The sequence below is a fragment of the Argentina silus genome (assembly GCF_951799395.1).
Source record: "Argentina silus genome assembly, chromosome: 13".
Taxonomy (NCBI): Eukaryota; Metazoa; Chordata; class Actinopteri; order Argentiniformes; family Argentinidae; genus Argentina; species Argentina silus.
In genome coordinates, this window is record NC_139667.1 from 12,643,538 (window position 1) to 12,659,044 (window position 15,507).

Below are 15,507 nucleotides of genomic sequence, written 5' to 3' on the forward strand. Positions count from 1 at the left end.
ACCGGGAGTATGGCGGATGTAACCATGACAAACCCAGTAAGATGGTCGTGTAGGGAACGACACTCATAAATATTCATGACGCCAACTGATTATTGAGATGCATAATACTCTCTTCAAGAGGCATCTCTAACTCCATCCACGCCACTTAAAGACACCTACAGCAGGGAAGGCAGAAATCGGTGGATGGGCTCATTGTAATGCATGGAATGCAAAAACGTGTTTGATACCATTCCTTATTCCGTTCCATGCATTACAGTGAGCCCATTCCCCGATTTCTACTTCCACCAGCCTCCCCTGACCAACAGACAGAATCATCTCAGGCCAGGCTTTAGTAGAGGATTATAGGTGTGTATGACAATGTGCGTCAGGAATGTCAATGGTGGGTTTAACTTCAAAAGTAGACTTGAAGGTGTTTAACCTAATTGGTCAGACTTCATCACAACCATTCTGGCTAATGTTACATCAGTCATGACTCATAATGTATGTTCAATATTCAATCATTGTGAAGTAATACATTATAAAGCTTTTGTAAACACTGGCCGAACATGAGTCTGTCTCACTGAGGGTCTTGTATAACGTGAGGAAACTGTGTGAGGGTCAACAAGTAATTTATATTCAAGAGTACTGTTTCACATCCATTTAATTAAATGCAACTATTAGAATTACAACCAAATACTGAGTTCCTTTTACCTGTGATGACAGAGTTGTGCTTGTAATGTAACATAGAAAGTAGACCTAGCCTGCCCCCATGTGGTAGACTAGCCTTACTGCAGCCTGTTTCCCATAGCGGGGTAGGGTGACCAATACAGACCACAATAAAAGCATGTTTTCAAACTCATATATTATTTATTCCATTTAAATATGTTTTCTTATATTACACAAGTCCATGTTAAATAATACAAATTCTCTGTGCTATGAATATTATATCCAAGAAGTCTCAGAACCTTCATGCTAAGAGTCGTAACATAAATAAATTCACATCAGAAGAACAAAAAAGAAAACTTGGAATACAGAGTTTTTGTACACCTGGGAATGAGTTGAATATAACCTTTGACTCCCTCTTCTCTCCCCTTTTTGGTACGTACATTTCTTAGCATTGATACAAGATAAAATCAATAGAATTACCAGAAAAAAAAATGCATTTTGAAAGACATGAACAATAACAATAAGCCTACTTCCCATGGAAAATGATGAGACAAATGAAGTCCATCAAGACAGGCAGGCACAGCAGGCCATGTAAGACAAACCTTTCACATCTTGATTTTACATTTAAAGGAATCTAGCAGGTCAGAGGGTCCCTATCAGGGGAGGCTGGTGGAGGTAGAAATCGGAGGACGGGCTCATTGTAATGGAATGATCATTCCATTCCATGCATTACAATGAGCCCGTCCTCCACACGTGTTTAATACCGTTCCTGATTCCATTCCATTCATTACAATGAGGCCGTCCTCTGATTTCTACCTCCACCAGCCTCCCCTCATAGTACACGTGTAGTATATAGATAGACATAGTGTAATTTCTATTGTAACAGGTCAGGAGCATTTTCAGGTTGGGACAGAGTCAATTCTCTAATAACACCTGAATTAGTGCAAACTAACCTGGGGGAGGTGGCAGGATGGGTCATAGGGTGGGGTACTGGGGGGTGTGGTACTGAGGGGTGGGGTACTAGGGGGTGGATCACTGGGGGGTGTGGTACTGAGGGTAATAAGGGGCTATACTGTTGCTCCTCTGTCTGATAACATTTGGTTTACTCAGAAGGCAGGGCGTTTGGTGGGTGAAGGTTTGCAGGGTTTGGAGCTTGCATTCTATCAATTCTGAATTCCAAATGGGAACCCTATTCTCCAGGCTCACCTGTACATCTGAAAGGACTGGATGGATAGGTGTATCCAATATGGCAAACATAATACCAAGCCTACTATAGCAGAAGGCAAAATGAGCCTTGAATGAAGCATACTGCTTACATCGATCAAGTCCTTTCAGAAGTACCTGTCTAGGGAAAGGGACTAGGGCCTGATTTGGAACTCAGTCTAAATCTCAACCTGTGGGATGTAAGGCAAGATCATTGGCTAATGGCAGGGCGGGTGTTGCGTTTCATTGGTCAGTTCAAGGCAGGGTAGAGGCAAACCACTCGCATGAAGGGGGCCAGGGAAACCCCGGGGAAACATCCCCAGGGGCATTTGGTCCTCCAGTCGTTTATATGCTGCGTCCCATTTCTCCACCCTTCTCCTGAAGGATGCACGAGTGCACTTTCCCACATGAATCTCAAAGCTTAGGATTGGTCTAAGCATAGACGCTTAGACCAATCCATTCCCTCTCATGCGGGGGAAAGTGTACAAGTGCATACTTCAGCAGAAGGGTGGAGGAACAGGACGCCACACCACCTCATCTAAGACAGTGCAGCTATAGGGAGTCAACGGCGGAAAAGGCCCGGAAACGTTCCGGCTAGGAATGAAAATCCTTGGATAATCTTCTCTCTCCTCTCTTAGAAAAATTGCTATCCACTCTTAAAACTTTACTTTTAAAAATAAATTACATATTCTCCATATAGAAATAAATACTTCTCAATCTCTACGCACGTGAGCTAATACAACCGTCCAACTCAGGAATTAATCGGTACAGATACAAATGTTATGCTAACGTATGAGTCATCCTGTCAACACAAAAACAAGTGCTCCTAACTGACACCATCTGCAATTGCAAAACATAAGAGATAAGTCATCCACATAGATATATATGCAACGCCTGGGATGATGCTGAAAAAAAAAAGCATAATTTGGCAAACTGGTTTGGTTTAAAAATAACGGGTTTGTGCTCCGGATGACAAAAATCCACTTCTTGGTTTGTCTTGTTGTTTTTGTAAATGTAGAATTGTTCGCTTAGAAAAAAGTGTCTGCCGCTGGCATGGATGTCCCGACGACTCCGGACGTCGGTCAGACTAAAGACGGACACGCCGTCCTGTCTTCCGCTTCCGTCTCGAAGCCGAGCCGGGGCTGCCTCCTCACCGCCCTCTTGTTGAGGAGGTCATACGGCAGGGGAGGCCGGTAGAGGTAGAAATCGGGAGGACGGGCTCACTGTTAACGCATGGAACACGCGTGTTTGATACCATTCCTCATTCCGCTCTGTGCGTTAACAGTGAGTCCGTCCTCCCGACGTCTACCTCCACCGGCCTCCCCAGTATTGATGTCTCTCAGGCTTCCTCACTCAATGTAAGGATTCTCTCCACAGCTCTCTCTCTCTCTCTCTCTCTCCCCCCTCACAGCTGCTACTGCAGGTTCTTCAGGATGCGTCCATAGCGGAAGTCGTAGACGTGACGACACACAAACACCATGTCGGGGTCGACGTCGGCGGGCACACATCGGTGGGCGGGGGGCGCGTACTCTACAGAGGGGGGGACCAGGGGGGGGGCGCTGTCAGGAAGGCCTGCCCCACGACGCTTCACCAAGGCACAAAATCTGGAACAACACCACAGGTCAAAGAGACAGACAGGTCAAGAAAGATCAGTTACAGTTAGTGTTTTTGTCTTATTTACTTGACCGTTGGAATAGGCTGATGAAGAAGTTTTTTTCTAAGAATAGAGACAACATTAAAAGTGACACTTCACCCATTTTTAACATCACATTCATTATCTTCAGCACCGTACCAGTGTCTACATATATGAAAACCGTGATATTCTACAGTCTATACACTCCCACTGGCTGGAAGTTTGTAGCTTTTTGAAAATATCTGACTTTCTATATATATTTCTTGAACTATAGAAATCGCTTATCTTGTTGTTGTTTTTTCCCGTTTATACCTATGTAGACACGGGTATGGTGCTGGAGATAATGAATGTGATGTTAAAACATGTGTGAAGTGTCCCTTTAAGCAGTGTGAACAATTACAAATGATTCACCGCCTGTGGTTCCCATGGCGCATTGCTTATCAAACGACCTGGCCGTCCACAAACAGACGCCACCTTACCTACAGTACTGCGCTAGTGTCAACACGTAGCACCTGTCTTCAATACACGCCACACTGTTCTCATCCTGGTGCCGGGAGGCAAATATCTCATTCTAGAGAAAGAGAGAGAGAGAGAGAGAGAGGGGGGGAGAGAGAGAGAGAGAGAGAGAGAGAGAGAGAGTGAGAGTGAGAGTGAGAGAGAGAGAGAGAGAGAGAATGACATGGGGGGGGGGGGGGGGGGGCAAGCATGAATTCTCACATAATCCAAAACAAATCCTTCACATAATCCAAGACAGTCGCTCTCTCTCTCCACATCTATCTGATGCTATTATCACTGGGACCAAAATCCTACCAAAAAATCACAGTCACGGGAAATCGTAAATCTCACGCAGTCAAATCTTAATTTAATCCATGCTGGTTCCCCCTCTTCAGACAGACAGAGCCTGTAGAACACCAGAGTGGCAGCTAGCTGTGTTCTGTGCTGCTCTCTCAGCCCTCTGAGGCTGCTGGGGGGGGGGGGGGGGGGGTTTATTATTGCTAGACGGAAAACAAAGTGTGTTTGTTCCTGGGGGATATTGACAACAGGAAGCCTGTACAGCCTATTTCTCCAGGAAATACATAATTAAAGGAAGCAAAAGCCTTGTGTTTGGGGCTGGAGTGAGGCGGGTGCTGGGCAAACATTGGCGACGACAGGGAGGTGTGTGTGTGTGTGTGTGTGTGTGTGTGTGTGTAGATCCCTCACCTCACAGTGTGTGCTGGTGTTGCGTCCTCCCTGTGTGTGCTCTGGCCGGTAGTACCAGAACAAGCTCATCATCATCTCTCCTGGGTAAACACACAGAGGCAACATTAGGAGGGTGGATTACAGGGGAGGCTAGTGGAGTCAGAAATCGGAGGACGGGCTCATCGTAACGCATGGAATAGAATGAGGAATGGTATCAAACTCTCTTCTACCTCCACCAGCCTCCCCTAGTGAATGATATGATGATTCTCCATTGAGGATATCTCTCATACATCAGTGCTCTGTACTGAATGCTCACTGTCAACTGAGAATCTGTACAAACAATCACGCTGTACACCTCACCTCGTTGGTTATTGATCAATGAAAATTCAAATTCAAATTCATATTCAAATTAGCATAATAAGATTTCATCCACATGTGAGGGATAAGGCCTTTGTCTATACTGTATTCGAATGCTCTCTGGTCACATGGCTTACATTCTACTTCTATCTGTTTCATTTCAGTCCCATCTGAAATATAGGTGACATACAGCAGTGTACATAGGTGATATGAGGGGAGGCTGTCATTGTAATACATGGAATGGAATTAGGAACCGGATCGACACGTGTTTGGTACCATTCCTCATTCTGTTACAATGAGCCCGTCCTCCGATTTCTACCTCCACCAGCCTCCCCTCTGTGTGATATACTGTATGTTGGGAGCAGCATCGTAGCCCTACCTGACTCTGGTTCCTCCCAGAAGGCAGAGACTTTGGCCACGTAGGGGAGAGACTTCTTCCTGGGTCCTGACCTCAGCAGGACCGTGTCTCTGACCCGGATGACCTCACTGTCACGCTGGACGCCTTCAAAACACTTCCTCAGTACCAGCGACTCCTCCCCCTGGAACACACCCAGAATGCAATTCAATACACTACACAATAAACTCTGAAACACATCAGAGGTTCCCCACATTATAAATTATGGTTTATTATATAATATGGTTTATTGTCATGGTGCACAACACTGGCAGCTAAGAGTTGCAGTGTACAGTCCATACTTAATAAATAAACACGTAATAAATAAATAAATCCAGTGATGAATGTTCTTGTGAGGAGGAAGAGAGGGAGGGAGCAATGAAACAATGGAAGTTCCCCACATGGGCACAATAAAGTAGTTTTGTATCGAGTTCATATGCGTGTGTTAAAGAAGTGGGTTTAGAGGATGATAACTGCCATGTCATCCAACAAATATTTAGGTAGAGATTAGGGCTGCAACTATCTAGTATTTTGTTCGATTAATCGATTTTCAAAATGTGTGAAGACACTGCTTTTCCAAATGTTTTATTGATCAAAAATGTACATTTAAAATAAAATTAGGTAGGCTATAGCCTTTGCAACTTAGAACCATTGACATACAGTGCCCTGCATAAGTAATGGGACAGTGAAGCATTTTTTTCTTCTTTTGGCTCTACACTCCTGGAGTTTGGATTTAAGTACTCTTTGATGGTGTACATATTGGTTTCCACATTCATTAATTACACTTTTTATGCGTAGTCCCCCTTATTTTAGAGTAACCAAAAATAATGGGACAGATTGTTCAAATTAAGCACTCATGTTTACTATTTGGTCAACAATCCGTTGCGTACAATAACTGCCTGAAGTCTGCAACCCATTGACCCCACCAGACGCTGGGTATATTCTCTGGTGATGCTCTGCCAGGCCTGTACTGCAGCCATCTTCTGTTGTTGTTTGTCATCAGGAAATGAAATGCATGTTCAATTGGATTTAAATCTGAAGATTGACTTGGCCAGTCAAGACCTTTCCACTTTTTGGCCCTGAAAAACTCCCTAGTTGCTATGGCAGCATGTATTGGGTCAATGTCTTACTGTACGATGAAGCTGCATCCAATGAATTTGGACGCATTTGCTTGTAAGACAAGATGTTTCTGTACATTTCAGAATACATTCTGCTGCTGCCATCAGCAGTTACAATCATCAATTAAGACAAGTTAGCAAGTTCTAGTGGCAGCTACACAACCTAATAGCCCCTGCACCATGTTTCACAGATGAGGTGGTATGCTGTAAATCTTGGGCAGATCCTTTTTTCCAAACTTTCCTCTTACAATCACTTTGGTACATGATAATATTAATCTTATCTGTCCACAAGACCTTTTTCAGACCTCTTGCAGGCTTTTTAGCAAATTGTAACCTGACCATCCTTTTTCAGGATAACTAGTGTTTTGCACTTTGCAGTCAAACGTCTGTAATTTGGCTGGTGACGTATTCTGTGGATGGTAGTCTCTGACACATTCACGCCCACCTCATAGAGAATGTTTCTGATCTGTGGGACAGTTGTTTTGCGGGTTTTCTTAATTATGGTCTACCAGCCCGTTTGCTCACCAGTGCTTTTTTTCTTTTTAACTATGTTCCAAACTGGAGATTTTGGCAAGCCTAAGGTTTTGGCAATGTTTCCGATAGGCTGAAAAATCTGAAACTAATAATGGCTTCCTTGATTTTCAATGACACCTCTTTGGTCCTCATGTTGACAGACACCATTAGCAAACTCCAAAGGCAAATGCAAAGCCTAGAATCAACACTAGACATTGACAGCTCTCTTATGCCTGCAGAAATGATGTGACGGAACACACCTGAAACACCTGTCAAGCCAATTGTCCCATTACTTTTGGGTACCCTAAAATAGGGGGACTATGCATAAAGTGTTGTAATTTATGAATGGTGAAACCAATATGTACACAAATGCCATCAAATAAAAGCTGAGAATCTCTACCTTAACCTCATAGTCATTGTTTGATTAAAGTCCAAACTTGTGGTGTGTAGAGCCAAAAGAAGGAAAAGGTGCTTCACCATCCCATTACTTACGCAGGGCACTGGATGTCTATGATTAGAACTAGAACATTCTTCCTTCCTGTTCTCAATATAAAAATAAACTTTGCCAGTTTTGAAAAAATATAAACAAGTGTCATTTTCAGAACTCTGCATAAAAACGTACCAGCAAAAAATAAATAAATAAATAAATACTCGAGGCAGACAATTCAAATTCTAATCTCTGTTCCTGCTGTATTTTAATATTCTATGGTATCACTCAGCAACATTACAAGGTCTACAACATGACTAGTATCCTCTTCTAGTACATACCACAGTGAAGACTTCCTTCTCAAAGGGGACTCCAACGGGCAGCCATCCATTGGTGGCCCTGTGCCTGCTGATCCTCTGCTGCTTGGCAGCTGAGCTGGTGATGCCCCCCTGTCTGCCCAGCTGCAGCGGCTGGTCTTTCACATGGGGAGGGCACACTGAAGAGCCTCGCACTCCAGACCCAGAGCGAGACCCGCTGGGAGGCTTGGCGCTCTGGGGGCACTCCCTGGCCACCTGCAGCGGGACCTGGGGTTGGCTGGGATCTGAGAGGGGCGTCTGGAGGTGGGGCACGGACTGGGCAGAGGTAGGCACGCTGGGCACGGGGCAGCCCGAGAGGGGCCGGGTACGGGCGGGGGGCGCTGGGATGGAGGGGGGGCCGCGGTCGTCTAAGGATGAGTAATCCTCTGTGGATAGAATGCCGTGGGTCATGAACTGAACTAGTCATGTGCCATGAACACACACACACACACACACACACACACACACAGAGAAACACACACACACACACACACACACACACAGAGAAACACACACAGACACATCTTCTCAATCCCTGTAATTACGTGCCAGTCAGTCTCTATAAGCCCAGTAAAGAAGAGAAGAGAGAGAATGAAGAAGAGAGAGAAGACTGTCTGTCTGTCTAGATACTGTCCGTCTGTCTAGATACTGTCTGTCTCTCTGGATACTGTCTTAGTTACAGCTGTGAGGCACCAAGCTGACACAGTAGGATACAACTACTCTCCAGAGACTCAGAGGACCATTTCATTGTCATGGCTGGATGAGCTACAGACGAGCAGTGTCAAATAATAGTGTTGAGATGTTATGGGTTAGGAGAGGCCATTACGGACTGGGGGCCCAATTTGCATGGGCAAAAATGGGTACAATTGGGGCAAAGTCGGCCATCTTTACCGTAATATTTGTGGTCCTCTGTGGCTCAGTTGGTAGAGCATGGCGCTAACAACGCTTAGGTTGTGGGTTTGATTCCTGCTGGGACCATATACACTGAAATGTATGCACTCACTGCAATGTAAGTCACTTTGGATAAAAGTGTCAGCTAAATGGCATATATTATTATTATATTTCTAATAGACGCAATAAGAAATAACCAAATGGGAGTTTTGAAATCCCCCCCCCGCCCCCCCCGCCCCCACATGCTTCTCTCATCCCTTCCTCTGATCAGTCCCTGTTATCCCCCGCGGTATATCCCCACTTCTGATATCCGTTTGTACATTCATTCCCAGAACAGATCCTAATGTCTAAACACGGCCAATTAATTCCTAATGTTTTAGCCTAATTAGTGTTGTTAACAGTCCGATGATTTCTCTCTCATTTGAAATCGCCAACTGGCGCGGGAAAGTGGAACTTGGGGCTTCGTCGTTGAGAAGCTACACTGTTGCAATGTTGGCACATGTTTTAATGCTTGTTGATACATTGTTTCAATGTTCTCTGCACAGAGTGTTCATACAACGCTTCAAGCCAGCCTCCACTGCAGCTAACATATTGGAAATAGAAGTTGCATGATTGCCCCCATGACAATTGACAAAGTTCAAAATATTTATACAAAACTAAGATTCTGAAAATAGGCCTATGTTTCAAGTAAACTGCCTATAGATGGAAGTGTTTTAATGATTCGTATGTATTGATTCACTTTCAATTAATTTCTGGCATGTTTTGTTTTTCCCAAATAGCACTCTGATTACAGATCACACCTAAAGTGGAGGAGAAACTGTATTTTCATTAGGGGAGGCTGGTAGGGGTAGAAATAGGAGAAATCCACTCCATGCATTACAATGAGTCCATCCTCCGATTTCTACCTCTGCCAGCCTCCCCTGATTTACATGACGACATCATAGATCGACCGATAGGCTTGGTCCATAAAAAGACAACATGGATAGTAAGAACCAGCTCCTCATACCGATTGATTCTTCTGGTTGAAATGAAGAGCAGTGTATGAGTGGTGTGTGTGTGTGTGTGTGTGTGTGTGTGTGTGAGAGTGAGAGTATGAGTTTTTAAGTGCCCCTAAGGAGTTAACCACAGCAGTGTAATGTAAGAGCTCTTGACCAATAAGGCCAGCTAAAATGACAGCTTTAACAAGATTACATCATAAGACACTCGTTCTCAATCTCAAAGATCGCTGTAGCAGAGGAGAGAACAGACGGCTCAATCACTTCTCAGGGGGAAAGGGGTCAATTTGTGTGTCACTCCAGAGGAAGGCAGCGTGACAGAGGCCAGCAGAACAGGCCACATACCAATTTACCGCGGCTAATAGCTTCGCTAGCGCCCCTGAGTGTGCAATGATAGACGATCATGATCTGTAATGAAGCTCTGTAATGAGGTTGAGACTAAAGCGCTGCTCAGCTGTGGACCTGGACACACACATACTGACTGACCACAAAACCAGCTCAGCATCGATTCCCTCAGAACAGAACTAACCACAGACAAGCTAAGAGTCTATAATGCGCTTTGAGATTGTTCAAATGAAAAACTAATAATAATAATAATAATAACTATAATAATAATAATTACAACCATAACTGAGAAAATAGAAGCTCCCTTGATCCGCTCTGAGACATATCTCTGTAATTCCAAAAATGTAAATTCAAAAGGTCTAATGGGGCTGTTTAGTGTTCTCAGACGGTTGCAGGTTTGACAGACTAAATAGATCACAGAGCCATCTCACCCAGGTGGTGAACACTTCCACTATCATCACTGCACATTATCATTATCACCACACAGCTACATCACACTGCATTTATTTCCCTTAGCATTATCACTGCACATTATCATTATCCCTACATGATCAATTAACAAGTATTCTTTTTCTTACCCATCTTGATGTTGTGGCTGCAGCTGGTGCACCCTGCGCTGTAGCACCCCCTGTTGGTGATGGTTGGTACTGCTCTGTAGGCGTAGCCACTGATCCGGCAGGGTTCTCCATAACAGGGTCCCACTGAGCTGCAGAACACTGGGTGGGGGATCATTCCTGAGGGGTGGGGGGATGTTTGGGGGGGCCGCAGCTTGGGTCTCTGGACCTCCCCGGGGCACAGCGTGATGGGGGGCACAGAGGAGGCGGGGTAGGGCATGGGGCTGGCGCTCATGGGGGGTGAGGAGGGAGTTTCATGGTGGGAAAAGTGGACATAGTAGCCAGAGAAACAGGGGTACGGGTGGGGGCCGATGGTTAAGGCTGGGTGGGGGTGGCCCAGGGTGTGGGGGGAGGGGAGGTACTCTCCTTTGGAGAGGGCGTGTCCCTCAGGCTCCTCCCCTTGGTAGCTATTCTGGTCCAGGAACAAGGCCAGCCTGTGACAGTACTCCACAGACCTCTCCTGGGAGCAGCAGTAGCAGGGTGTCACCTCTGCCTCAGCCTGCTCCTCCTTCACAGGCTTCCGGGGGTAGCCCACCCCCAGCATGGATCTGCACTGGAACCCAGGTCTGATGAACCCCCCCTGGCCCCCCCTGGGCGCCCCCTCCCACTGAGCCTCAGGGTGGAGGGACCCCCTCTGACACAGACTGCAGCATCGAGGGGTCGGAGTCAACCGAGGCTGAGACTGACTGTGGAGTTTGAGTTTCTGTTTGGTCAGTCTGGAGTGTGGCTGTTTTCCTTTCCTCGCGCCGCACTCCTGCTTGGAGTCAGACACTTGCTTGATGTCGGTCTTGGCCCGCCGTTTGCCTCCAGTGGGGGCGCTGGTGAGCTTGAGCAGAGCTGCAGCGGTGAGACCCGCCTGCCGCCGGGGGGTGGGGGTGTACAGACTTAACAGGTCGACGTCCTCAAACTCCATCTTGGCCTTTTTGGGTTTCTTAGGACTTGCACAGATGTCTGATTTCAGGACTTTCGGTTCTCTTGGGGTGTTGTGTCCCTCTATTGAAACATCTGCATCCTTAGCTGGGCCACCATTGGGTTGTTGTTGTTGTTGTTGTTGTTGTTGTTGTTGTTGTTGTTGTTGTTGTTGTTGTTTCCTTGCGAGTCTGGATGTGTGAGGCTCCTCTTTATGTAACAGTAAACTGTTCACAGCCTCGGCGTTGAGAGAGGCTAGCCTCCGTTTGCGAGGCTCAAAGACAGGTGATGTGCATAAGGCGTTTGATTGTGTGTGTTTTGGTTGTGGTGCTGGGTGATTATAGGCTTTGCTAGCGGTCTTCTGTCTAGACTTGGAGGGTTGGGTCTTTCCATGCACCCGGTAGTTACAGCTCTGTTCATCTTCACTCCTCTCTACGCACCCCTTCACACACCTCCCCTGGTCTCTCTCTCTACCCTTCACCCCTTTCTGCTTTGCGCACATCCCTCTGTCCTGACTTCTTTTCAACCCCCTCTCCTTCATTCCCATTCCCCTCCCCCTCTCCTTCAACCCCCTCCCCCTCCCCTTCTGCTTCATCCCCCTCCCCCTCTCCTTCAACCCCCTCCCCCTCCCCTTCTGCTTCATCCCCCTCTCCCTCTGCTTCATCCCCCTCCCCCTCTCCTCCCTTCCCTCCTGCCTCTTCTCCTCCAGGCGAGTCAGTAGAACTCGACAGTCTAGGGTCTCTCCCTCACACACACTCAGAGTCCTGGTCCTCAGTGGATACGGCTTCCTCTCCTCCTCCATCCCTCCGTCATCCCTCCTCTCCTTTACTCTGCCTCTATTTATCTTCCGGGGCCTCCCTCTCTTGGTTGGGCGATCAGGCTCCAGGGTTCCATTCATGGTGTCAGCATACGACAGACCTCTCACAGTCATTAGCTCCCAGGGTTCACTGTGACGTCTGCTCGGAGAGTCTCTCTGCCACGCATGGGTCATCACACACCTCCATACAGGCCCTGTGGGGGGAAGAGAGACACAGAGGTCAGTCATCAGTTTAGTAGACACTTGTGTGATGAGTAACCTTGCCTTGTAAACCCGAAAACGTCGCCCTAGGACTACTAGGGGGGCTTTTCGGTCTAATGGTAGACGCTTGGGTTGGGCAAGTTTTACATTAACACAACCAAAGCCTCTTTAAATTCACCATCTTGTCGACACCTCTTTGGACGCTTATTTTCAACAAGGGGACCAAACTGTGTTTTGTCAGACAAATGGGAGGGCAGGACAAAAATTCCACAAAAACTCCACTCAAAATTATTTTGATTACCAACCTAACTTTCCCATTCGGTTTTTCATGTCATTGAAGTGTGTAGAAACATTTTGTGCAGTCATTTGATTGTTAAAAGTTATTGTCGTGGCTTAAAAAGTCACTTTATTTCGCTCTGTCCTAGCTTTCCTAGCCTCCCGTTCTAGTGTTACACACACGTTGCTAGGGGAAACGGCAGGAGAAAGACACAATCCTAGCAACAGAACTGTCAGTAACGCTAATCTATAACTGCATGATAATTGGTCAGAAATATATCCCCACGTGCGACTGGCTCTGTCTTCCCTGCCTCTTGCAAAACCAAAAGTAAATCAACGGAGTGGCATAACTCTAGTATCACACCCAACCCCAAATCCACCTCGGACGCCCTTCTCCCTTCTCTCTAAACACTTGTGGAGATCTGAGAACATAGAAGTCTAATAAACATGGAGGAGTGTCCATGCTGACGATCATCAGACGGCAAGGTGAAGCAGGGAAATGACCCGACGAAGATCCATTGTCGGACGGAAAGGTTGTTTGTTTAATACAGGTAAGTATTTGTGTTCGGGCTCTATTCATTCTATACTGACTTTTCCCTGCCCTGTAAACCCACCAATGGATGTGCTCTTTAACCACACAGGACAAGGTGGAGCTATTACCTTAATGCATGCTTACACCCTTCCAATCCTCTCAGATCTACTCTACAGGAGTGGCTAGTGGATAGCAACCAGGTGCTGATGTGTTTCGACAGATGCTGACATGCTGACATGCATGTATGTATGCCCATTAACAACATTAGCCTCCATAGGGATTTCCTTATATGGCTGCGGCCGCAGCATCTAATTCCCTGTGAAAGCCATGGGGTTAGCCTGACACACTGCTAGTGGTAATTGGCTTAAAGATTTAGCTTGTAGAAACCGATTAACATGGAGAAAAGGGATATGTACTGCATGTATGTCTGTATGGATGGATGGATGCATTTTTCAATTAGCCACACGATCAAAAGGGTAAAACGTCCACATCATACTCTACTGGAGAGCCATCTGAAAGGAGGAATTCTCTCCCTCAGGTGGAAACACTGCATCATTCATCAGTGCTAATCGGCCCCCTACTCCCTAGCAACTCCTGTAGATGAGACGACTGATAGGTGGAAGCAATATGGCAATATTTCCATCAAACCAATCAGAAGGCAAGATGAAACTACTACTGCTTACACATATTCCAGTGGAGGCTGGCGGAGGTAGAAATTCAGAGGACGGGCTCATTGTAATGCATGGAACAGAATGAGGAATGGTATCAAATACGTGTGGTACCTACTGCCTAGGCTCTAGGGTGGTAGCAGCAGTTAACTATCGAATCCTCACAGATTCACAGGAGAGTAGTTAGAGAGTAGGGGCTTGGGGATTGATTTGGAATTCAGCACTGACAAATGATACAGTGCTTCCACCTAAGGGGATTTCGAATTCTAATTTTGAATTCAGAACAGAAAAGTACAGTTTTGATAGGAATGGTATCAAACCGGGATGGTATCAAGCACGTGTGTTTAATACAATTGCTCATTCCATGCATTACAATGAGCCCGTCCTCCGATTTCTACCTCCACCGGCCTCCCCTACTATCTATCCCAATGGTGCATACCCAATCATGGTCGAGTGACTCATGGTTTGTGCTTCATTTAACCAGATTGGTGTGCACAAACACTTGTTACACAATTGCCTCTTCAGTTTCCATGCGAACAGACTGAGAACGGAGTATCTGAGTGTCTCTCTCGCTTGGTATTCAATGGGGGAAAACGCTTCAAGGGACGATCTAATTCCTGAGAAGAGGTGTGAAATGACAAGCTTAAGTATTGATCTTCTTATAACTATATTCTCAGGAGGTCAACGATTCTTGAACATCAACTGAGGCATAGTAGAATGGTAAATCCTGTGCCCTCTCTAGGGATGGACACTACAGTCACTAGCCCATAGGATCATTCAAACGTTAGTGCTCACTAGCAAACACAATGAGACCAGTGGAGGTAGAAATTGGAGGACGGGCTCATTGTAATGCATGAAACGGAATGAGGAATGGTATCAAACATGTATGCATTACAATGAGCCCGTCCACCGGTGTGTTACAATGAGCCTGTCCTCCAATTTCTACCTCCAACAGCCTCCCCTGTCATGGACACGCCAGAGAAGTGCCACTTCAGCTGGTGAGCTCTCTAAGCTTATAAAACCTGAATTGATCAGGCTCACACAATGCTGAAGTCCTATTCAATCAGGATTCAAATACTGTAAACTTTTTCCAATACTGACTACATGGCAATTGTGTAAAAGACTCTGAGCTGATATAATCATTGCCTGATCATAAACATCATAAGAAGATCTTAATGCCTTTTGGAGCGTCAAGGTGACTGAATAGGTTCAAACCCAGGACATCGGTGCACAATAAGCCTTTGTTAGCTTGCTGAGCTAAAGCCAACACAATGGCTCGATAGCTAATGCATGTCTTTACAGTAGGTCCCATGGAAAAGGTTACTCATCTGTGCTAGTGTGGTTCAGCAAAACAGTCAAACAGAAGACCCCCCACTCACCAGATGACTGCATTCCTCAGATCCCTTTCTACTTGCACTAGCTCCTAACCATCAT

General features: G+C 45.9%; 1 protein-coding gene across 1 annotated transcript; it reads right to left on the minus strand.

Annotated features, from left to right (window-relative positions):
• Positions 1 to 708: 708 nt before the first annotated feature.
• bahd1 (bromo adjacent homology domain containing 1) lies at positions 709 to 12,120 on the minus strand (the record flags this gene model as incomplete). Its single annotated transcript, XM_083683543.1, has 6 exons — positions 709 to 3,452; positions 3,961 to 4,052; positions 4,682 to 4,761; positions 5,397 to 5,556; positions 7,811 to 8,211; positions 10,635 to 12,120. 6 exons carry the CDS (start codon positions 12,118 to 12,120, stop codon positions 3,263 to 3,265), a joined length of 2,409 nt encoding a protein of 802 aa, XP_083539669.1. The 3' UTR covers positions 709 to 3,262.
• Between the last annotated feature and the right edge of the window lie 3,387 nt (positions 12,121 to 15,507).